Source organism: Eleutherodactylus coqui, chromosome 3 (assembly GCF_035609145.1).
Source record: "Eleutherodactylus coqui strain aEleCoq1 chromosome 3, aEleCoq1.hap1, whole genome shotgun sequence".
Taxonomy (NCBI): domain Eukaryota; kingdom Metazoa; phylum Chordata; class Amphibia; order Anura; family Eleutherodactylidae; genus Eleutherodactylus; species Eleutherodactylus coqui.
The window spans coordinates 290,717,050-290,741,103 of NC_089839.1; the positions used below are offsets into that span (position 1 = coordinate 290,717,050).

The window sequence follows — 24,054 nt, forward strand, 5'->3', positions numbered from 1 at the left end:
CAATGACATTCATCATATGTAACACGCACCTGACCTAAATGGGGTTTCCCGGCTGAAGTGTGACATTCGCCTTGTAAATCAAACCACAACCTTTACGAGGACTTAAAAGGAAGGTTCACATGTATATGTGGAGACGACTTCAGATCCTTAGCGGACCTGTAGACTTCATTCGAGGGTTTAGTTCCGTAATGGCAATGACATATAGAGTCACATGGTGACCTCAACGGAAGGGTGACTGTCTGGGGAATAGCTAAGGGCTCATTCACATCAGCATTGGCGGATCCGTCCGGCTTTGGTCAACGGAGTCCATTCAGCGCCGTTCCATTCACTCATAAGACTGATCCTTTCGGTCAGGTGGGTTCCATTTTCCTTCTCCCCCAAATAAAGCAAGAAAACTGAACCTCGAGCGCTGATGTGAACGAGCCCTAATCTGTGTATATAATTATAGATGATTCCCCATTACAAGCAGAAATGCTGTTTTATGACAGACTGTTTGTCCACAGGCTGCCATAAACAGCCACTATATTTTTTGTACGTTTTTCATATTTTTTTCTTAAATGCTAAAGTTTTTCAGTAAATTTTCACAAAGACTTTCTCACTCCCTGCAAGAGCTTTACCAGCTGGTAAATGGCGCATTTCCAATACTAAAACTATGTTAATGGAATTGGTATTTAAGTCCCCTGAGGATAAAGTGGGCCAGGGTCACCGAGCGTAAACCTACCATGACGGGGTTGTGCGTCTTTTACAAATTCCACGTATTATGTGCATTAGTTGGAACCTACGCAGTTGTGTAAAGAAAGATAAACACATGTGCGGCCTCCCTTTGATCTGCTATCATTTCAGAGCTGTGTGGCAGGCCCCGGCCTCAGCGCACACACACTACACATAATCACAGGCAGGCCTTGCAGGAAGTGGTTTACAGACATTTCTCGTTTTATGGTTCATGTGGGTTTCTGATGACGTTAATCGCTTTGCAAAACTCTTGCAGAATAAAGCAGGACTGTGTGCGACTGGGGACAAGAAGCATGTGCAGCCCCCTCCCTGGCCGGGCTCAGGATGTACGGAGAGCAACTAAAACACACGATACAAGGCTTGGACTGCTGCACACAGCGGCCCTGCCATTTGGCTGCGCAGCGTCACAGGCTGTGAGAGTCTCAGCTTTCCCACACAACTATCTTGAAATGTCATTTAGCTTCTTTTTTTTTTCCAGGATCCTTGCACACAGCTGTTGACTGCTGTCTGGAGCTCAGTCGAAATTTTTCACTCAAGCCAAAAAGTACGCCGAGAATAAAGGCCCTTTTACACGCAACGATTACAGCTGAGATTCTTTCTGGTTCGTGCAAAACTAAAACGGTAATTGTTCAATGTAAACATTGCCAGCGACTGAACGAAGAACGATAATTTGTTCGTTTTTTTCAGACGTAATGTAGTTTATGGAGGGATAGAAATCAAACGACGATCGGCCCGTGCAAACGGGCGGCCCTTCATCTAGGGACTGAGCTCTGCCTCCATTCACTGAACAATTATTGCTCCTGTGTGAAAAGATAAGAGCGGCAATTGTCATTTCAGTGGTCAGCGAGGGTCTTAGGACCTGGACCCTTACTCATCAAAACTTTTGACATGTTGTTCTGACCTGTCAAAAGTTTTTTTAAAGTGCAGTTACCCTTTATATTTAGGTAAACCAAGTCCATGAAGTCCAAGTAGACAAGAAGAAGTTCCACATCACTATATGTCTGTTATCCCAGCACCTTCCTGGCTTCAGGCAGACAACCTTTGATCCCCCCCAAGTGGTGTGGAACTACATATAGCAGCATGCAAATAAACACCCAAGAGCACCGCTGAGGGCAGACAATGCAAGATGCCTTCTATGACTGCAAATGTAATTCCACAGCTCTCCACAAGGTGAGGACGTATTCTTGCATAAAGGAAACAAAGCTTTTTCATTATTGACTGGGGAATAGGAATGGACTTCTAAAAAGCGTCATTAATTACCTTAAGGAAAGATCATATAGCGGGGGAGTGTAGTAATAGAAAGACTAAACAACCTGGCAAGAGGCAGAGGAAGTGACACGTATTAGTGGGCAAACTATCTCCTCTGGCAATCTAACAAAACAAATGCTAGCAACACGCTGTGCAGAGAGGCACATAGGCTCTTGGCCCTCAGCCCAAACATAGCCTTAGAAGTGACTGACAAGAGGCAGGAGATGGATCTCTTCAATGCATTGTACGTGTCTTTTGGCCATGCTGGAGATGTCGTCTACGCCTTTGCCCATGTTGATGGCAGAAGTGCCCTTTCCTGTTGTCTCATATAGAACTTCCTTCATTTCAAAGTTTCACAGAGAGATACACGTACTCCGAGGTGAAGTCCTGGCCAATTAAGGGTAACAAGTCTTCCCCCGCTGTTGGTACCAAGCTCACGTCTTCTTCCTGGTCTTTCTCCGCAACTTCCTCGTTCTGAGAATTTTACGGTCTGCTACTGCAGAACCATGGGAACGGGCAGTCAAATAGTCACTTTATATTATAGATCCAAGAAGGCCTGCATAATATATATATTATATACACACATACATACATAGACACTTTTTCAGCCAGGGTTTACTGCTGGTAATGTGGTGGTGCCGGGTGAAGGACGAATCTTGGTTGAAGCTTCCTCAACCGTAGGGCACATAAAGCCTTGCATAGTATGTTCCTCAATGCCAGTCTGCTTCTGCTAAGTACCAGCACTACTCAATAGGCCATCATCCAGCACAGACCTTAGATAAGGCTTGTACATCAACAAATGTCAAAAGATTAAAGTAGTTAACATTTTCATTATCAAACGCTGAAGGCATCCAGAAATTGTGTCTGTGCTAGTAGGAAACTTGGACAGGCTGGGTTTTTCCTAATTCTATTTTTTCACTAGTTGATAAGCAATGGCAGCACTATCTGGTAGCTTGTGATCTGCCATGTTACCCCCTTCTGAGCCAAACATGCATGTTATCGAGGGTGTTGAGTAGACAGCAGTTGGCAGAACCATCGTGATGCCTTAATACTTTCTGACAATGAGCTCAGCTGACGCCACCTTTAAATCATTGGCGGAAAGAGGGAGATGAGTGGCTGGTAGACAACTCTTGTGATGCTTACACACTTGTCAAAGAAGGGTCTGTCAAATGTCTACGGGCACCTTAAAATGCTGGGCATAGGGATGTGCGTAGTCACTGACCCATCTGCTGCGCAGATGGGGTACAGATCCAGTAATATGTTATTTCACTTCTCTTTTGTGTAAGTGCTACAGGCCAAGCCTCTAATGAGTTCCTTATTCTTATTTCTTCTGCGTGTTAAGAGGTTGCAAAGGAAGTAATTTACAGAGTTTCAGCTATCTATTGTGTCCTCTGTATTACTGCAGCTTCCCTTCCAGCTACCTTCCCAGACAAAGGCATCACAAGCTTTATAGTCGTATTGAGTGCACTGGACATGGGTCGCTTACCATGGGCGTAACTAGAATGGATGCTGAAGGTCTCTCTTCCGCATATAACAAGACCAGGATGCCGAATGAAGCATTATAGTTGGGGGCCCTTCTGCAGATTTTGCATTGGGGCCCAAGAGCTTCACGTCATACTTCCTTCACAATATATGCAAGGGCATATGCCTCAATGAATGGCCCTTTAGCTAATGTGGGGGCACATGGTAGGTAGGGCTCAGACCAGTCCCTTTTTTGACAGTCTACTGTATACATATCCTATAGTTCGTATCTGTTCTCTATAAGCTCGAATGTTTTCATGGCAGTACCCAGAATCCCCCCCGATGCTGCATACCATCCTGGCACGCTTAATATTTACCGAGCTTTTAATTACGTGCTATGTGACTCAGTTTAAAAACAAGAATCTGAAATAAAAGCGACAAACATGTTCAGTAAACTCTCCTGGCAAACACATTTTTCAAATTACTTGACTCGTTAAGTGGAGTAAATCAGGAAAAAAAAAAAAGACGATGAACAAAAAAAGTATTTATCCTGCGAGTAACATTTCCAAGCCTCCGGTGCGGCTCCCTGGAAGTATAAATCCGGACGGCAGTTGCCAAGCTGTCATGTTACATGCTGACTTATGTTTTTATACCCTGCTGGGCTGTGAGGGGACAATGGCTGCATTCAGGGATCCGGTGGAGGTGTCACTGGCCTGGACATTCATCAGACAACCTGAAGCAGAGCTAGAAACCCACACCTCATCAGGATAGAGGTCCCCTATAGCTGGTGCCTGCAGTAACTGGCCGGCACTGGTTCTAAAAAAATTTACTGCCACTTTTTATGTAGCAGAGCTGAGTTTGACATTCCCTAGAACATTAGTATGATAGGTAAAGCTGTTGAATTTTCAGTGATCACAATATTGGAGATGACAAATTAAGAACAGTGGAAGATAAAGTTGTTCTTTTCTTTAGAATTGCATATGGCAGCCGTAGTACTGTTTTTTAGTTATACCTGAATCCTCAGCTCTGGTAAATCTGTATAACCCACCTCTGCTGCATCCATTAAGCCCAGCTATGTTCAATCCTTAAAGGCTATGTACACCTTTGTACTCTGGGTGAATTTTCTGATCTAATCAGCAGTGATGGGGAATGGGACCAGTATCTGCTCAGAGAGATAGCTGTGTAGTATTGAGTGGGTGTGGTTATACTACACAGCCTCTGAAAGAGGGAAGGGGGAGCTGAGCTTGTAAATGTTTATGAGAGAAACCAGCTGATCAGTGTTAGGAACACCCCCAGGCTACAAACTTGAATATAGAATGACTGCCTGCTAGCCAAGCATGGGGCATTGTAAATGCATGTGAAGGAAAACGCAATGAGAAAAACAAAACCGCTAAGTGCATTATTTTTTTGTGCAGGGACTCAGTTAGATATGTGCGTAGTGAATTTTCATGCACAAAGGTTACCATAGCCTTTAAGGCAGTAACACTTCCATAAAACCCAGTTTTGTTAAATCTGTTATAGCTCTACCATTGGCATTTTACTTTGACCTGGATTACACTGATTTCAAGACTGGAATACCAAGTCTTGCCAATGTTTCTATTCACTTCTATTGGAGTACTACCTATAGTGGTTGAGCCAACTTTAACACTTATCCTATTTTCATGGGACTCCCACTCTCGTGATCGGGGGAGGACGTAGCGGTCATCCTGCACTGATCCGACACTTATTCCCCATCCTATGGGTAGGAGGTGTTAAAGTTGGCACAACCCATTTAAAGTTGATCTTACACACAGCAATTCTCAGAAAAAAATGGCACACAAATTCATTGCATTTGTGTTACACGACACACTGGATGATATCCTTATTTTCCAATCCCTCCCTTTATGTGCTGCCCGAAATTCCGAGTCCACAATCCCTAAAGTTCTCAGGCAAAGCCTTTTTTTCCGTACTCGAGGTCAAATCCAAGTTCCAGACTGTAAAATTGGAATATTCTTCGTTTCCCTACCACCAACATTACACCGGCTTCCTAAACAATAAATACCCGCTGGGTGTTTTCTTTCCACATAGAACAAGGGTTTGAAATCTAATGTCTCGAAATGTCTTGAATCAATTTGGCTAATCCCCTGCAGTCTGGAGAGAGCCGAGGCTTTTGTTGTTGCAATCATAGACTCTTCTACCTAAGTCAGGAAGGAGACAGGAAACTGGAGTCACACTTAACAGCTGTGTCTTGCCCACTCTCCTGCTGCCATGACGTAGTTTGGCCGGGGTAACGCCAGGCCAGGAACTCAGGGAGCGAGGTGTCAGGAAGGTGGGTCACATTTTAGAGTGTTATTGGAAAAGGGGGGAGTCCTGCTCATTCTTTCTACTCATTCCTAATCTCTTCCTCTTATTCTTTCCCAAAACATCCTGTTTTCAAAACAAGTATCTATAGCGCATTCGACCGCTGGCTACAGAGGCTGTACAGTACCATCAGTGGCTACTAAATATTGTTAGAGGGCTACGGCTACTTTGGTACTTCATGTGTTAAGGAAAGTGGAAGATTCTCAGCAGGTTAGGTCTATACCATTATAACCTTCAGACTAGAATATCCTGGTTCTTACAACCTATCTCTCTCAGGGTAGGGTGCAGAATCATCGGAAAATCCACTGTGGATTTTGGTGCAAATCCGCATTCCAATCTCTACCAAAATCCATGCGCCTCTTGATGTTGATTTTTGGTGCAGATTTCAAATTCATTTAAAGAGGTGAAGTTTGTGGTAAAAATCCACATGTCCATTTGAGGATTTTCATCACCAGTTTCAAAATCCGCACCGCAAGTCAATTTACACTGTGGATATTCCCTGCAATGTGTGGATGAGATTTCCTAAACTCTGAACCATGTTGCTTCTTCTGTAAAATACTGTGGATTTTCTGCAGCCAGTTCCGCTGAGAAAAATCTGCAGAGTTTCCGCAAGATGTGAACAAACCTTAGATGGGAAGTAAGTGCCCCCTAACTTATCTTATCGGCTCCATGAGCCACAAACCCAATGATTGCAGTTCTAAGTAATCTGCAACAACTCTTTTGCTTCTAGTTGGAAGTTTTTTGCAATTCTCCAACACAACCCTTTCAGAGAATTGATTTCAGTGGTTCTACTTCACACCGTTGAAATTGGTTCATTACCAAGCAAGGGGATCCCTTCATTTTGGAAATAATTCAAATTGAATGGTTGAAATCTGCTGTTGATCCGCATCAAAACCCGTAATAAAATATGCAGCAAATCAGCGACGGCGAGGTAATAATCTGCAGTCCATAGGAATCAATCGCTATAAATGAAGAGGGCTATACATACGAATTCTGATCACCTCATCGATCAAAGAAATCAGTTCCATGCTCTGAGCTAAAGTGACCCTCTGGTTTCAGGACCAAATTCTGTCCCGGAACTGGTGTGGAGGGATTCTATTACCTGTAGATGATCTTCTTGGTAATCTCTCCTTTTCGGCGGTTCCGGATGCTATCTAGAGGCGGATGGCCACCGCCATCTCCAAACTACCTGATCCCACATAGTGCATTGATAATGTTAGGACTACCAATGCAATATACCTGCTTTGTGACTGGTCAGTGCTGCTCACATGATCGGCACTGGCCAATCACAAAGCAGCGCATAGTGTAGTGAGATAATGGCTGTGGCCATCTTGGCCAAACCAAAAACGGTGCCTGGAACCAGCAGAATGAAGGGATGGCCAAGAAGATCATATCGAAGTAATAGGTCACCTCCACCTTCCAGTCCGGGGATAGATTTTTGTCCTGGAAGCGGAGGGTCACTTGAAGTCCATCTTCATGGACATTTGCTGCAACTTCTAAATCTAGAATGGGATAAACCAATAAATTGCTCACCGAGAAAAACACATTTTAAGAATTTCTTGGATAAGTAATTAACTGCAACAAAAAATGGCGCCACTAAGAATCACCAACAGAGTATAATCCGCCGCGGAGCTTTTATTATTATCAAAGAACAGATCTATCAACTAATGAACAATTATGCAGAAAAGGCACAAAGTTCATATCAGATAGATCACAGTCCATGTGATAGAAGTGATGGAAATGTTTAGTAAATATACGCCAATCCCAAGAATGACATTCACTTAGTGGGAACAAAAACAATCCGTTGCAACGCTTCATCAGAAAGCAAAACCAGATCCGCAGCTTTCCACCGAAGTAAAGGACAAATGACATAATACCAAATGCAGCCGCAATAATACCGATTGTTTATTTGTCTTCTGCACTTTCCAAGAGGCGCTGACTGGTAGGAGATGGCGAGCGACACGGAGCGTCCTATGGAACCCTAGTATCATTACAGCTGAAGGTCTCATTTAACTCCTTGGAGCTACGGAATGCCGTAGGTTGAGCCATAGAAAACCATTGATAACACATATTACCGGATGGCAAACTCAGCCCTACTAGAAATGTAAGGGGCCTTTCACACATACGGAATACTTCTGCAAGATGTACCTGAAGACACAGAACATTCTGCGCCAAAATCCTCAAGTATACCTGCCATTAAAGGAGCAGAAATCTGAGGCAGCTGCGTCTTTAGGTGCGTCTTGCAGAAATATTCCGCACAAGTGAAAGGTCCCGAACACCCAGCACTAATATAGTCATAAAATCCTATTCTGTTACATCTGCAAGACCCTGCATTAATACTGTATATCCATAGAATCCAGCTCTGCTACATCTACAAAGCCTAACTATTATATCCATAACCTACAGCTCTGCCACGTCCATAAGACCTAGTGCTAATACAATGATAAACTTCAGCTCTGCTGTATACCTAAAACCATTATAGGTATCAAGTCTATAGCCTGTCATCTGCAAGAAACGAGCCCTGATCCTCTACATCCCAGTTGTACTTTTTTGTGTAATCCCCAACATAAGAAGTCAGAGGCAGTCAGTGCAATGTGCCGAAATCTCCGTAATACCAGAATAATCACTAATCAGAGGCAATGAGCGCTGCAGCCCTAATGCCCGTCCAGTCCAAAGACACACTATCAATTATACCATCAGCTTTCACAGGGTCCAATATACTAGTACAGCACACAAGACAACTGCTAAGCCATTGACAAACCCCTCTAAATTCACTCCATACATCTGAAAGCTTGACGGTTGTCATATTTTCGCCTTGGTTACTCTTTATCGACAAGCTCTTGAGTAAAGCTCATATAAAACTGGAAGCAGTAACACACATATATGAAATAATATACAGGCGGACTAGATGGACCGTGTGATCCCTTTCTGTGAAGGTGATTCTATAAGGATGTAGCAGAGCCGAATTTCCCATTGAACCCAATTTAGTGCAGCAGTGATACCGTATCGCAGCTAACTGCTCCAAAGCACAAACTCAACTCTACTATTCTGGCCATTTTAGCTTTGCTGTAAAATATATGCATTTATTAACTATTTCTTGCCTGGCAGAGCCTATCATTACCAGACGTTCCCCACAACCAGGCATAACTTTGCAAGTCAATGTATAAGAGTGCAAGATTCATACCAGTCTAGCAAACTTATATAACTTCCAACTGTCTGGGATGCTGGGAGTTATACTTCTGCAACGGCTTTGGGGACCATGGTGAAGTACAGATGCAGCAAAGTTTAACTTGACACTTAATGCATTAAGAAAATGTTCTGTGTTACAGTTTATTTGCAACTTAATAACTTTTCAATGACTTTTGTTATGTCCGATGCCTTTTATTGGCTTAAGATAACTTGTTGCAGTCAAATTAAAACTTTGCCCCAACTCTATCAGTAATGTTTTCAGTTGTTACATGTAGCAGAATGTAACCACATTTTTTTTTGCATTGCACGAAATTCTACATATTACTTGTTCTTCTTCCACATGCTTAGACATTCCCGGGACAATGTATCTGAAAAGTGGTGAAACATGCACAAAACACACATAGGACACTGGTGGTGGTCACTGGTGGACCCACACTCACCTTATTTGATGCCATCTCACTGACCGACCGGTACGTCTGAATGGTCTCCAGCTGATCCAAGCACCAGTCCAACTCTTCCAAAGTGTCCATGGCAAGTTTCTGATAGGAATCCTCTGTGAACAAACACATGGACATATATTCAGGCTCCAGACTCTGCATGGTGGCTTCAGGTCCACCACCGCAGCTGAGACACACTGTACTGTAAGCTGAGCAATGCTCCTTCATCATGGGCAGCAATAGCCTGTCCTGTCCTCTCTATCTACTGTTCAACACTAGTCTGAGCTCCTCACAAGCATTGCCTGTTTTCTATCAAGCCCTGTGCTGATGTCAAATGAGAGCAAACTTCCTGCATGGGGTGGGAGGATCATGAGTCTGCACGCTGGCTGCATACTTCTCCCTGCCATTCCTCAGAAGCTGCTCTCCACTTCTCATAAGCATTAATCACCGCTCTCATATAGTTGGGCAACACAAAGCTTTCCAAAGTTTCCTTTTATTATAAATACTGCGGCTCTGATCAACATCTAACATTTCATATATCATCCTGCATTGTGTTAGATATAGAAGTGCCTTATATGGGGGGTGAATCATGCAGTCACCTTATACAGAGGGTGACTGTGGCTTCATGTAACTGGGTTCATTAATAGGAAAGTCACCGTAGCTTTCAGTTCTGGAAAAATGTGCTATATGGGTGATTATACACCTGCTTCTTAGAAGAGCACTTTGAATCTCTTCCTTTTAACGTCATCTTTGGGTCGTACGTTTTGTGCTGATTCCGTTCTTTTTTTTCTGATACAGATCTCCAAAGCCTTTGCATAGACATAGAGATATACGGTACAATTCTGGCTTACTGCAACCACCACTAGAGGGAGCTCAGGGGCTTACTGCATACTGTTTTATTGTTGAGTTCAATGTATAAAAAGTATATATTAAAGAGAACATGTCAGCACCTATGAGCACCATAAACCCAGCTATGTTGCTCATAGGATAGGTCCCAAGGAGTCTGGGATGTACATTTTATACTTACCCAGGTCTGCATTCCTGTGCGGTCACCCATGTAAATAGGCATGCGGACAGTGCAGTGGACTCATCTCTTCATGCTGTGCGTGTACACTACCATAGAAAATAGTATGCATGTGCGCACAACGGACTCATCTCTGCAGGCTGTGTATGGACGCACTGTTCTGTATGGGAGTACGCTTGCACAGTCTGCAGTAGTGAGTCCCCATGTTCCAACCTCCACGGGTGGCAGTGCAGGAATAGGAAGCTGGACAAGTATAAAAAGTACATCCCTGCACTCCTCAGGACCTTGTCTGTGAGCAGCATAACTTCCTTTATGGTGCTCATAGATCCTGACAGGTTCCCTTTAAGCTCCTGAGCTCCCTCTAGTGGTGATTGCAGGCAGACAGATTTTTATTATCTAACTTCTTGTCTATGCAGGGATTTTGAGGCTCTGTATTAGAAAAAAAGTGGAGCTCTGACCCCTATAAATATATGCTGGGGAAACATATTAATTCAATTTACTTGAAATGTTGGACTACTGTCTGGTTTAATAGTATCTTTACAAGTATGGACTCTGCATTTGTATATAGTAATCCTTGTTCCCCTGATGGCAGATGCTTTGGACTGTCTGCAGGTCAGATTGATGTAAGACTATTATAGAATTACACATAAATTGTCAAAATCTAATGTCTCTATCTAGTTTCTGCTTCCTGGATCTTGTAATGCAAATATTCATAACTTCAGTCATTCTGCAATGGATTCTTGTATGTGAATGTATGCCTGCACATGCAAGAATCCACTGCAAATCATATTTGTAATAGAAAACATATAGAAGTCTATGGCAAGTCTACAGAATTCATAGAGTTTTTTTCTCCCATTTGTACATAAGGAAATAGCGTCATGTTGAATCACAGACGTATTCTCCCCTATGGTGCAAAACACCTTGCACATGCTGCATACACCGCTGGGGAAAGGTGGCCATAGACCTTAGGTAATAATCATCATCATCTTTATTTGTCTAGCACCAACATATTCCTTTACAAGTCAGATTGAACATGGACAAAATAAGACATAATATACAGTACTAAAATGATGGGCAGTTTGCGCAATAGGGCTAATGGTCCTGCTCACAAGAGCTTACAATCTATGAGAAAACAGGGGTGATGGAAGAGGTACAAGTGCTTGTTCCATGCAGTGATCCAGCCATTTTTTTTAAAGAATAAAGTACTGTGGGTGTTGGGATTTAAAGGGGTTATCCAGTTGTAAGCTATCGGTGGCTTATCCTCAGAATAGGTCATCAATAGTAGACTGGCGAGGGTCTGTTGCCTGGGATCCAATGCCAATCAGCTATTGGCCAGGCTAGCATTCTTGTGCACTGAGTTGATTTCTGCAGGAAGCTGATAGCTTTCTTCTTACTGTAGTGGTCTGGCTTGGTATTGCAGGCAAAGTTCTCATTCATTTCAATAGGAACTAGGCCTGCAATACCAAGCCTAGCCACTACAGTCAAAATTGAGCTGTCTGCTTCCTGCAGAATTCAGTTTAGCACATGAGTGCATCAGCCCAGCAAACAGCTGATCGGAGGCAACGGACCCGTCACTATACTACTGATGAAGTATCCTGACAATAGGACATCAATAGTTTACAACCTGATAACCCCTTTAGCCTTAGTGTCTGGGGTAGAGTTCAGGGAACTGGTGCAGCTTGGGAAAAGTCTTGGAGACTCGAGCGGGAAGTTCGGATTAAAGGGGAACTTAGTCGAAAGTCATTAGCGTACCGTGCGGGTAAGGTGGTAGACAGAGGTGAGGGAGTGGATATAAAGAGGTGCAGCACCTTGGAGGGCTTTATGGATGAGAGTGATGAGTTTTTATTGCATTTTATATTGGATGGACAACCAGTGTAGTGACTGACACAGAGTAGGGGCATTAGTGTAGTGAATGGCACAGGGTAGAGGCTTAGTGCAGTGAGTGGCACAGGGTAGAGGGATTAGTGCAGTGAATGACACAGGGTAGAGGCATTAGTGTAGTGAATGGCACAGGGTAGAGGCTTAGTGTAGTGAGTGGCACAGGGTAGAGGCATTAGTGTAGTGACTGGCACAGGGTAGAGGCATTAGTGTAGTGAATGGCACAGGGTAGAGGCTTAGTGCAGTGAGTGGCACAGGGTAGAGGCATTAGTGTAGTGAATGGCACAGGGTAGAGGCTTAGTGCAGTGAGTGGCACAGGGTAGAGGCATTAGTGTAGTGACTGGCACAGGGTGTGGCATTAGTGTAGTGACTGGCACAGAGTAGAGGCATTAGTGCAGTGACTGGCACAGAGTAGAGGCATTAGTGTAGTGACTGGCACAGAGTAGAGGCATTAGTGCAGTGACTGGCACAGAGTAGAGGCATTAGTGTAGTGAGTGGCACAGGGTAGAGGCTTAGTGCAGTGAGTGGCACAGGATAGAAGCATTAGTGTAGTGACTGGCACAGGGTAGAGGCATTAGTGTAGTGACTGGCACAGAGTAGAGGCATTAGTGTAGTGACTGGCACAGAGTAGAGGCATTAGTGCAGTGACTGGCACAGAGTAGAGGCATTAGTGTAGTGACTGGCACAGGGTAGAGGCATTAGTGTAGTGACTAGCACAGAGTAGAGGCATTAGTGTAGTGACTGGCACAGAGTAGAGGCATTAGTGTAGTGACTGGCACAGGGTAGAGGCATTAGTGTAGTGACTAGCACAGGGTAGAGGCATTAGTACAGTGACTGGCACCGAGTAGAGGCATTAGTGTAGTGACTGGCACAGGGTAGAAGCATTAGTGTAGTGAATGGCATAGGGCAGAAGCATTATTGTAGTGACTGGCACAGGGTACAGGCATTAGTGCAGTGACTGGCACAGGGTAAAGGCATCCACCCTATGATAGCTATTGCCTGAACAGTGGATGCACAGTGGATTTCAGCGAGTGTCAATGTGTTTTGAGTGGGAGATGCGTCTGACAGCGGCTTATCTCATGTGGGAACAAAGGATGGAGCATGTTGAAATCTAACATTCTTGATCCCTCTGTTTACCCAAAATCTTCTGCCTGGAGAGAGTGACGAGAGCCCAATATGCATTAGATGGTCGTCCAGGTTAGAAATCGCAGGTTCGGATGACTTTCCTCTAATGTGTATGGGCACCTTAAGGGCGCCCACCCACTGGCGATTTTTTTCCCTGCGAAATTCGCAGCATTTTTTTCTCTGCAGGGGTCTATGGGACTTGTAATGTTAAAATCGCAATTTACCGCGAAATCGCGATTTTGCGCGATCGCGATTTTAACATTACAAGTCCCATAGACCCCTGCAGAGAAAAAAATGCTGCGAATTTCGCAGGGAAAAAAAATCGCCAGTGGGTGGGCGCCCTAAGGTGGCAAATTGTACAGTAACCATGTGTGTTGTGTTGCCAGTAAATGGGCTCAGACCAAGTGGTCACTAATGCAATGTGTGAATCAGGACCTCATAAATTCCCATTACTTTATGTACATCTGACCGCTGTAGTAAACTCCCACGGCCCCCCCATGTATGCGGCGCTGCGCTGATATTTCTTGCAGAGCTCTGATGCGATTGTCCTGCTGCTGTAGCCTGGCAGCCGTGAAGCTGCGGGTGTTCCTTGACTACAGAGTAGCCCTGTGTAGACTCTGGCTTGGAACATATGTGGTACATTCCTTCAGTGCATCCTTACCACCGGCGATTGTGACTTTCACATAAAATGATGTATAAGCCGCCTGCAGGGTTTGTTCTGAGCTTTACATTTTGTTTCCCTACTCCTCTATATATCTTCTAGTTCCATAGATCGCCGCTCCCTGGTGGCCATGAAATCAATGTCGGACTCTTATACTATAGACATAAAGTGTAAAACCGCAGTTTGGAGGTAATGTGCACTGTGGCTGTTATGGCTGGCACTGATGTGGGGCATGGTGGCTGGCTGATAGGGTCGCTGTAGCTGAAAGTGATATGGGGCACTATTATGGGCCTTACATCTTGCTCTTCTCTGTTAGGGCACTGTTAGCACTGAGTTGGGGTTACTGAGGATGATACTACGTTGGGGTTACTGTGGATGGTACTGAGTTGGGGTTACTGAGGATGATACTACGTTGGGGTTACTGTGGATGGTACTGCGTTGGGGTTACTGTGGATGGTACTGAGTTGGGGTTACTGTGGATGGTACTCAGTCGGGATTACTGTGGTTGGCACTGAGCTGGGGTTACTGTGGATGGTACTGCGTTGGGGTTACTGTGGCTAGTACTGAGTTTGCGTTACTGTGGTTGGTACTGAGCTGGGGTTACTGTGGTTGGCACTGAGTTGGGGTTACTGTGGTTTGTACTGAGCTGGGGTCACTGTGGATGGTACTGAGTTGTGACTATTGTGGTTGGCACTGAGCTGGACTTACTGTGAAGGGTACTGAGTTGGGGTTACTGTGGATGACACAGGACATCTGAAAAAGGGTTACTGAAAAATTTACCATGGCACACAGGGAGCACACACCTGTCCCACTTTTTAGGTTATGCAAGCAGAAGACATTGTATTGTTATAGCCCCCTTTCGGCTGCTGACATAAGTCGGAGGAAGCAGGAAAGTCTGGACACAAAGGGCGCACTGAGGAGTTCGCAGATCATTGAAGGCCATAACAGCTGAGAGTGCCCATAGGACAACTTCCTTCTTTGGAATATATGAGGAGAAGTCAAGCTGCTGAATGTCTCATATTAAGACTAGGGCTACATGGTAACTTTTGGCTGTGACAGGGGTTGCGTGATCTAAATTTGTTGTGCAGCTCTGTGACCTCGCACTCAGACTGAAGTAAAGGAGGTCAGAATGTGAGTTTTAGTTTGCAATGACCTTGGATCACATATTGCAAAAAGTCCACTGAGGTTGGATTTTTTTGTGATCCCATTCACTGCAATGTGAATGTGAGTTTGAGTCGCAGGTCTACGCAACAATTTTTGGTCAGACGACCCCTGCCGCAGCCAAAAGTCACTGTCTAACCCTAGCTTTAAAGGGGCTGTTAGGTACTTTTTGGGATTTTTTTCTATTGGTGAGCTGTCCTCAGAATAGGGTGGGGGTACACCTCTCAGAATCGCCTCCCAACCCCCGCCAATAAGTTGATACGAACAGTGCAGGAAGCAGATCGCACTGACCAAAGTGCAGCAGATAGCACTAGTATTATAGGTATAGCTCCTCTTAAATTCAATGCAATACCAACTCTGGCCACTGTACTATGGTCAGGGCGATCTGCTTCCTGCACTGTCCATAGTAACAGCAATGCCAGGAATAAGCTGATTGGTGGGGATCCCAAACAGCCAGTTCCCGAAGATCATCTTTGGATGACCTGTCCTGAAGACCCCTTTAATGTTGCTCATTTGCAAAGCAAGGCAACCATGTGGTGCAGCCTTACTGGTGCCCTGCTGCCCACATAATCGGGCTAATATACAAAGCTTTGAATGTACTTGGAAATAATTGAACAGAGTTCATTAGATGTAAAGGCATAATGAGCTGAAGAATCTTCAGGGTGCCACTCCAACGATCACATGCCATGTATAGTAATGGCGGCCACTTAAGTGGCAGAGGGCTGTGGTACCCATCATGCACCAGGGCTCAGATGCTATTGAGCACCCTCAATAGATGCACTATTGAAGCACCTCTATTAGCGCTGCTGATTTCACTTTTGCCCTGCGTGGAGTGTTTCTGTGTTAAATCAATAGCGCTCAGTCCACTGTTTATTTCCTAAGGAGTTTAATAAGTTATGACTCAGGGCGGATGATGCATGAAGGAGCCAGACCGGCCAAGTATTGCAGCTTCAATGGTGAAAAACCAAATACGACATTATGACATATCGCAACTTTCTCATTAAACATCCGCCTGATGGGGACCGGATGAATAAGCGCCTTACGTATTTGATTACCAGGAGGCTGTATGCTTTGCTGATGTGGAATCTATTAAACTTGGGCAAATAAAAAGTTGGCACTCACTAGATTTCAGCTCTGTGTGTGTTTTGTAGCCGTTTCCTGGACGTAAGCACTGTTTATCATTTCATTCATGCCCTCCTCGCCCCGTTCCCCTACACCCAATAGTGGTGGCATTACACCATTATGTAATACAACTACCTGGCAGCTCGCTGCGGGATAGAATGGAAATATGCAGAATGGAACCATAAACGTAAAGGGGATTTATCACAGTTTTTGTGCACTTTTACAGCATATAAAACTTTCAAATCGTAACTTACACCCTATTTGCGCAAATTTGCAATTTTTCTTGCAAGTTTTGAAAAGTGCAAAGAAAAGTGGGCGCGCTTCACCAGCAGTGGGTGTGGGCTCCACCTTTATGTCAAATTTGTTAATATTGTTGTGCAAAAATAGTGTAAACTTTGGCGCAAATCTATCTATCTAATCAGATTTCATTTTCTGACCTTAGGACAGTTGAAACTACCAATTTTACTAAAGCCGGTTTCACAAAAATCGTACAATGCGAGAGCGCGTGAAAAAGCAGAATTATGAAACCTATGCTTTTCAACAGTTTCCTCCACATTGCAGTGTTTTCCCTTATGCAATGTTGCATGACAAAAAAATACACGCCATGTCCTATCTTTCTATGTTTTGCTCTTTTTTATCGCCCATGCTTCCCTATGGAGCCTTCACTTTATTGCTTAAACCTGTGATTTTCGTTCAATGCATTTTTTAGTCCTATTGTCTTTCTCCTGAGAAAATCGTGCAAGAAAAACACACAAGAAAATCACAAGTGGCAGCGATGTTTATGCGAGAAAAAGCAGACATCTCATAAGCAAAACTACCATAATGCCGCAGTTTTCTCGCGGCGATATCGTGATTGCCCGTGTGAACCTAGCCTTAGAGGCGCTCCTTAGAATACATTTTTTGCAATTTATTCCAAGAGTCTTTTTTTCTCGAGGAGTTTATATAACGTCAGTCTTCACAAATGTGGGCCGATGTTTAGATTGCGTTCTGCGTGCGGGCGAATATAGTGTTTTGTTCCCTATTTCTGAGAGGACACTAACTGTTCTGTTCATCAATGTGAAGATTGACATGCCAGAAAAATCTCTCTATAATCACTACTTTATCTCCTGTTCTGGGAGCCTCCCTGTTTCTTAGCACTTTGGCACATGCACTTCCAGATGAATGGAACCGGTTTTCGTACACAGAAATATCTGCAATTAATCTGCCACGTGTGAATATGGAGCGCTGCAGATATCCTCACCTGAATTCCGAGTGTTTGGTGTTCGGGTCAGAATACCCGCAGTCAGGCTGGGACACATAAATACGGCTCGTGTGAAAGCCCGCAGCGTTTTGGAGCATTATTCATGAGGTCACGTTTTTTTTTGGTCTCTTCAAAATGTTACTATAGAATATTAGGCTGTACATGCAATTTTTCCTACAACTGCGATGTACGTTATTTACGCGCATAAAAATCGCATGTTGATTCAAAAGGAAAACTAAAAATCACATTCGCATGAAAATCGCATCTACATGTGAGTGTGATGAAAATTTTTTTTTTTTTGCTCTCATAGAAAAAAATGGATGACATCAAAAATTAGCCATATTGTGATTATTAAGCCTCGCAGTATCACTACAGAAGAAACATTGCCCGTGTAGATACACCCATCGCCAAGTTCTGTGCCCGTGAAAATATGGCCAAACTTAAAGGTCTACAAAGTACCTTTGTTTTTGGCAATTTCTAGGGTTTGAGGTGTTTTCTGCAAGGTGTTCTGTAAGCCGCGGGCTCTGGGAATATATATGGAGAACATTATGATTGCGAGGTCTGAATGTAAAGCTAAACTAGGACTAAACTAAAGTGAGACTGTAATAAAGACATTATGTAGTTTGGGTGGAGCTTCCCTTTAATTGTGGCATAGGCATATAATAATTAGAAGCAACAAAGAATAGCTATGAATGCGGCTCTACAGGACAGCTGATAAGAGGAAAGGAACTCATGTGGTGGATGCTCATGTCACCCGGAGGCACCGCATCGGTTACTCTCTCAGGTGATCAGATGGTGTAAAGCAGGGGTCCCCAACTCCAGTCCTCAGGGACCACCAACTGGTCATGCTTTCAGGATCTCCTATGGTAAGAACACCTGTGGCAATGTCTGAGGCACCGACAATAATTACATCACCTGTGCAATACTGAGGAAATCCTGAAAACATGACCTGTTGCTGGTCCCTGAGGACTGGAGTTGGGGAACACTGCTGTAAAGGGAATCTCCCCTAAAATAAAAATCTCCAAGCAAATATAAGTTCCTGAAGTCCTTTTCCTCAGGTGGGTCATGTGATCTTATTGTGACCACCGGAGATTTACTTGGCTTTATGTGCTCACAAGAAGTCAGTTTTCAGTCAGCATTATCTATGACGCATAATACGCGGCAAAATGGAATATTCTGAAAGCAAAATCAGGAGTGAAGAGTCAAAAGCAAAGAACAACACATTTCCCCATTATATGTCCCCTGTGTTTAGCATCCGTTCCTGGTTTTGACTTCAACATGCTGATGCAAGATACTGACAAGGCCACTTTGGAGGGCACTATTTGATCAGTATTTTTGGTATTTGGGTCTGGGGGGACAGAGTTTCTCCTTGAGAAGAGCATCAAGTTGGCATAGAAAGTTTTCTAGATGCCATCCAGTGCTCTCTGGGAAAAATGTATGCAAATAGGAGATGGAAAAGCACCTCCACAACACGACCTATTGGAAGAAGCAGGACAAACGACGCTATTGATTGTCTGAGCAAACCCTCAGACTAGCTGACAAAAGAAGAGCAGCAAAGGCGACCGGCAACAGAGACGAAGTTCATCAACTAAATGCCGATTTTCAGCGAGCGCCAAGGAAAGATAAGGAAATAGACTGAAATGAAAGGCCATATGTGAGGCCTATTCTCACAGGTCAAGATGGCCCGAAAACATTTCTTGGCATGCACTAGCACAATCAAAGGCAAAAATGGGAGGGAACTGAATGACCAACAGAGTATCAAGGGTAGGTAGAGAGAATAATCAGAGGAACTATATGCCTACAACCACATAATTGGACCTTGCGTGAGGTGGAGCCTATGGACTTGGAGCCCTCCATTATGGAGTCAGAAGTGGTTATGGCAATGAAACAACTAACCAAAAATAAAGCACCAGGCATAGATAACATACTGGTAGATCAATTGTTGCCAGTACCAGTGAAAACCATCACAGTACTGTGCCAGGCAGTATGGACATCCACACAGTGGCCACAGGACTGGAAAAGATCTGTCCTCATCCCTCTACCAAAGAAAGGCGATTCCAAAAATTGCTCGAATTACCGAACAATAGCCCTCATTTCACATGCAAGCAAGACCCTTATCAAAATTATACAGGAAAGACTGAGATCAGTAGTTCAAGCGGCGCTCCCTGATGCGCAGGCAGGATTTCGGCCAGGACGCGGCACCCAAGATCATATTGCAAACCTGTGATGGACCATGGAAAAAGCTCAAGAATACCAAAAGAATATCTACATGTTCTTTCTCGACTACATCAAGGCCTTTAACTGCGTTGACCATGACAAGCTATGGCAGGCCCTACAAGAGCTGGGTGAATCGAAACTTCTAGTCAAGCTAATAAAATCGCTTTATACCAATCAGGAAGCTTCTGTGAGAACACATTATGGGGACACAGATTGGTTTGGGATCGGCAAAAGTGTCCGACAGGGCTGCATCCTCTCACCCTTCTTGTTTAACCTATATGCAGAAGTGATCATGTGGAAAATTGACTTAGATGAATTGGAAACTAGGTGAAAATAAGTGGAAGAAATATCAACAATCTCCATTATACGGATGGCACAACTCTGCTTGCAGAAACAGAAGCCGGTCTGAAGCAGCTGATATGTAAAATTAAAACTAAAAAAGTGAAAAAATGAGCCTCTACCTGAATTTAAAGAAGACAAACTATGACAACTGCAAAAAATGGCCAAATTCAAATCAAAATCAACAATGAAGCCATAGAATGCGTGCGAGGCTTCATCTTCCTTGGCTCAAAAATTAACCAGGATGGAGAATCTATGCCAGAGATAAGACGTAGGATAGCATTGGGGTGAAACGCAATGCTAAATATGGACAAAATCTGGAAAAGTAAGGATATCAGCATAGCAACTAAACACGGGATAGTGCAAACCACCGTTTCCCCCATAGCCATGTATGGATGTGAAAGCTGGACTGCGAGGGAAGCTGATAGAAGGAGGATTGCTGCGTTGGAGCTGTGGTGCTGGTGGAAGCTGCTGCGTATACCCTGGACGGCGAGAGCAACAAACAGAGAAGTCCTGAATTGTATAAGGCCTGATATATCACCGGAGGGAAAGGTGACCGGACTCAGACTCACAGAGAGAAAGATGATGGGCTCAGACTCACGGAGGGCAAGATGATGGGCTCAGACTCACGGAGGGCAAGATGATGGGCTCAGACTCACGGAGGGCAAGATGATGGGCTCAGACTCACGGAGGGCAAGATGATGGGCTCAGACTCACGGAGGGCAAGATGATGGGCTCAGACTCACGGAGGGCAAGATGATGGGCTCAGACTCACGGAGGGCAAGATGATGGGCTTAGACTCACGGAGGGCAGGATGATGGGCTCAGACTCACGGAGGGCAGGATGATGGGCTCAGACTCACGGAGGGCAGGATGATGGGCTCAGACTCACGGAGGGCAAGATGATGGGCTCAGACTCACGGAGGGCAAGATGATGGGCTCAGACTCACGGAGGGCAAGATGATGGGCTCAGACTCACGGAGGGCAAGATGATGGGCTCAGACTCACGGAGGGCAAGATGATGGGCTCAGACTCACGTATTTTGGCCATGTAATGCGAACAGAAAAATCTATAATGCTTGAACAGATCAGTTGCAAAAGAAGACCCGGCGTCAAAGAACATGATGGCTGATACTGTCAGCGCTGATACTGGCACGGCTATCACACAACTGAAAGAAAAACATGGAGGGAGCTCGCCTTTTTGTTCCAGTATTTGTAAGCCAAAACCAAGTGTGGAACCTACAGAGAAAAAAGATAAAGGAAAGATTTTTGCCCCTTCTGTTTATTGGACCCACTCATGGCTTTGGATTACAAATACTGATCAAACACGGACATGTGAAAGTGGCCCAAATCTGTAATGTGTGAATAGAGCTAGGGACATAAAACAAGTATTGCCACTATAAAGATGCTTGTGATCTGTCCGTGAGCCGCATCTAATTTAATGTCTGAAACATCTATTAAATAGTACAAAGAAAAATGTGTTAGTCGCTCACGACTAACATTGAAGTCACATGCGACTTGACTTGCAATCTGTGACCAAAAATTTAGGAAGTTTGGATTTTTTATGACTGTTGCATATGGATTTGGTCAGGACAGGATTTAAAGGGGTTTTCCACCCAAAATACTATTGATGACCTTTCTTCAGAATAGGTCACCGATAGTTGATCAGCTGGGGTCTGCTGCTGGGGATCCCAGTTGATCAGCTGATCTACTGCCCTGACTCCAGTGTAGCAACTGCTGATTGATTTCAATGAGAGCTGCGCCTGCAGTTACAAGCGCCGGCCTCTGCACAAGAGTCGGAGCAACGACTTCCTCTCCAACGCTGTGTATCTCAGCGCTGGCAGTGGGCACCCCAATCAGCTGAACAGCGACGGACCACAGCTGATCAACTATTGATGACCTACCATGAGAATATGTCATCAATAGTATTTGTGCCTGAAAACCCATTTAAGCCTCTGGACTTTAAAAAATGATGTTTCATTGAGTTTCGGCAAGAAGAGATCTTGAAAAATGGCGAGAAATTAAAACACAAGGTGAGAACTGCAGAACGTTTCCTCCTTACAAACCCTAAGGTTCCCACATGGGATATCTGCTTTGTATACACTAAACCTCGCGCAGAGATTTATCACGCCTCCTTCTTAGTATTACCTTATTTGTATTTGCTTTGTAGACCAGAGTGGGATATATCTAGTAAGTGATGTCACAATGCTGCGAGGAGAAGATAGCGGCGGTTAGCGGTGATAAAGTTATCAGCCGTGGTGACGCTTCACGCTGATCACAGATCATGGGACCCGCTGATTAGCCCGGAATCACTGACCACATATGTGTGGTTATATGGTTGTTGGCACAAAGTCACTGCTCTTTTTTCTTTATTTTCAGTAACTGGGACTATAAGCCGTAAAATGTTATATTTGTGTCATTTAGGAAACATTTGGTATCATGTGAAGGACTCTGATTACAAGAGATTGCCCCCTCACCTGCAGGTCATCGCAGTACATGTGATGCAGTTTATGCGTAACGGGGTCTATGTGGGGGGATTTAAATGGGAAATTCGTCATTTTGCAGTTTATATTTATAGAATTAAAGGGGTTGTCCAGGATTATTCCTGTTTTCCCCAAACAGCTCCACACCTGTCCATTGGTAGTGTCTAGAGATGAGCAAAACCCAAATGCTCGGGTCCGCGTTATTCGAGTCGAGCTTTTCGTAAAATTCGAGAGCTCTATTCAAGCAACGAACCCCATTGACTTCAATGGGAGACCCGAGCATTTTTGTATGGGACCCGCCGGTTGCCGAGTTTTTTTTGGTTGTTGTTCGTGTTCTCTTTCTCTCTCTCTGGGGAGGGGTCAAAACTGACACGTCGCAGCCGGGAGGGGCCAAAACTGGGGCAGGGTCGAACACGGCATGATGCTCGCTCGAGTAGCGAGCACCATTGAGTATGCTAATGCTCGAACGAGCATCAAGCTCGAAAGAGTACGTTCGCTCAACTCTAGTAGGACTTCAATATTGATGACCTATCCTTTGGATAGGTCATCAATATGTGACCGCTTGGCAGTCTATCGCTTTGGACCCCCATAGTCAGCTATTTGAATAGACTGAGCGCTGTGGCCTCTTCACTGTACACCAGGCACAGTGCCATACATTTCATAGCGGTGGTGCCTGGTATAGCAGGATAATCCTATTCACTTTCAAGGTCTGAGCTGCTCTCAGGCCCTGGCAGAAATGGGCATGACGTCTCTGGCCTTGGTAAAGAGCGCGGTGCTCGCCCAAGTCCAGCAATCTCTGGGTTCCGAGCTGCAGACCTCACCGATTAAACATTGAAGGTAGGTCATCAATATTAGAGTCCTGGAAAACCTCCTTAAGACATTTGACTGAACATTTGTACTTGGTTGGAAGAAAATCCTCCTGCCCTGTCTGTCAGAATCCAACATATATCTATGACCCATATGTATAGGCTAGTCCAGCAATCACTGCCCAGGCCTCGGATGTCAGGCTATAGTCTGTTCTCTATGTGTGCTGTGAACTTGACCCCAACACAGAGAATTCTGCTGCCTGAGCAGCTCTGTCTTCCAGGCCCGGAGCGTTAATGATTCCCGAGTCATAAGATCTTCCCATGTCCCTCATGGTAATGTGTCTTCTTCTGCGTCTAAGATGTCAGGGATCACTGGACCAGAAGCAGCAGCCTGTACTCTGTACTGTAGGAGCCTGACAGTGCAGAAATATAAAAACTGACATCTGACACAAATGTGTTCTGACATTGTCTATATATTATAGTATGTGTCATATTATAAGGGCTTATGCCCACAGCCGTGACAGACTCCGCTAGCGGAGTATCGCAGCAGAGCCCGCAACAGCGGCCCCCCAAAACCCTCATACTTACCACTC

General features: G+C 44.5%; 1 protein-coding gene across 3 annotated transcripts in view; it reads right to left on the reverse strand.

Moving 5' to 3' along the window:
* Positions 1-24,054, reverse strand: part of PDE4B (phosphodiesterase 4B) — a 360,554-nt gene that overhangs the window by 11,813 nt on the left and 324,687 nt on the right. For all 3 annotated transcript variants that reach the window (XM_066597671.1, XM_066597672.1, XM_066597673.1), the window contains one exon: positions 9,411-9,523. In XM_066597671.1, coding sequence (XP_066453768.1) covers positions 9,411-9,523 — 113 coding nt within the window. The remainder of the gene's footprint in view (positions 1-9,410; positions 9,524-24,054) is intronic.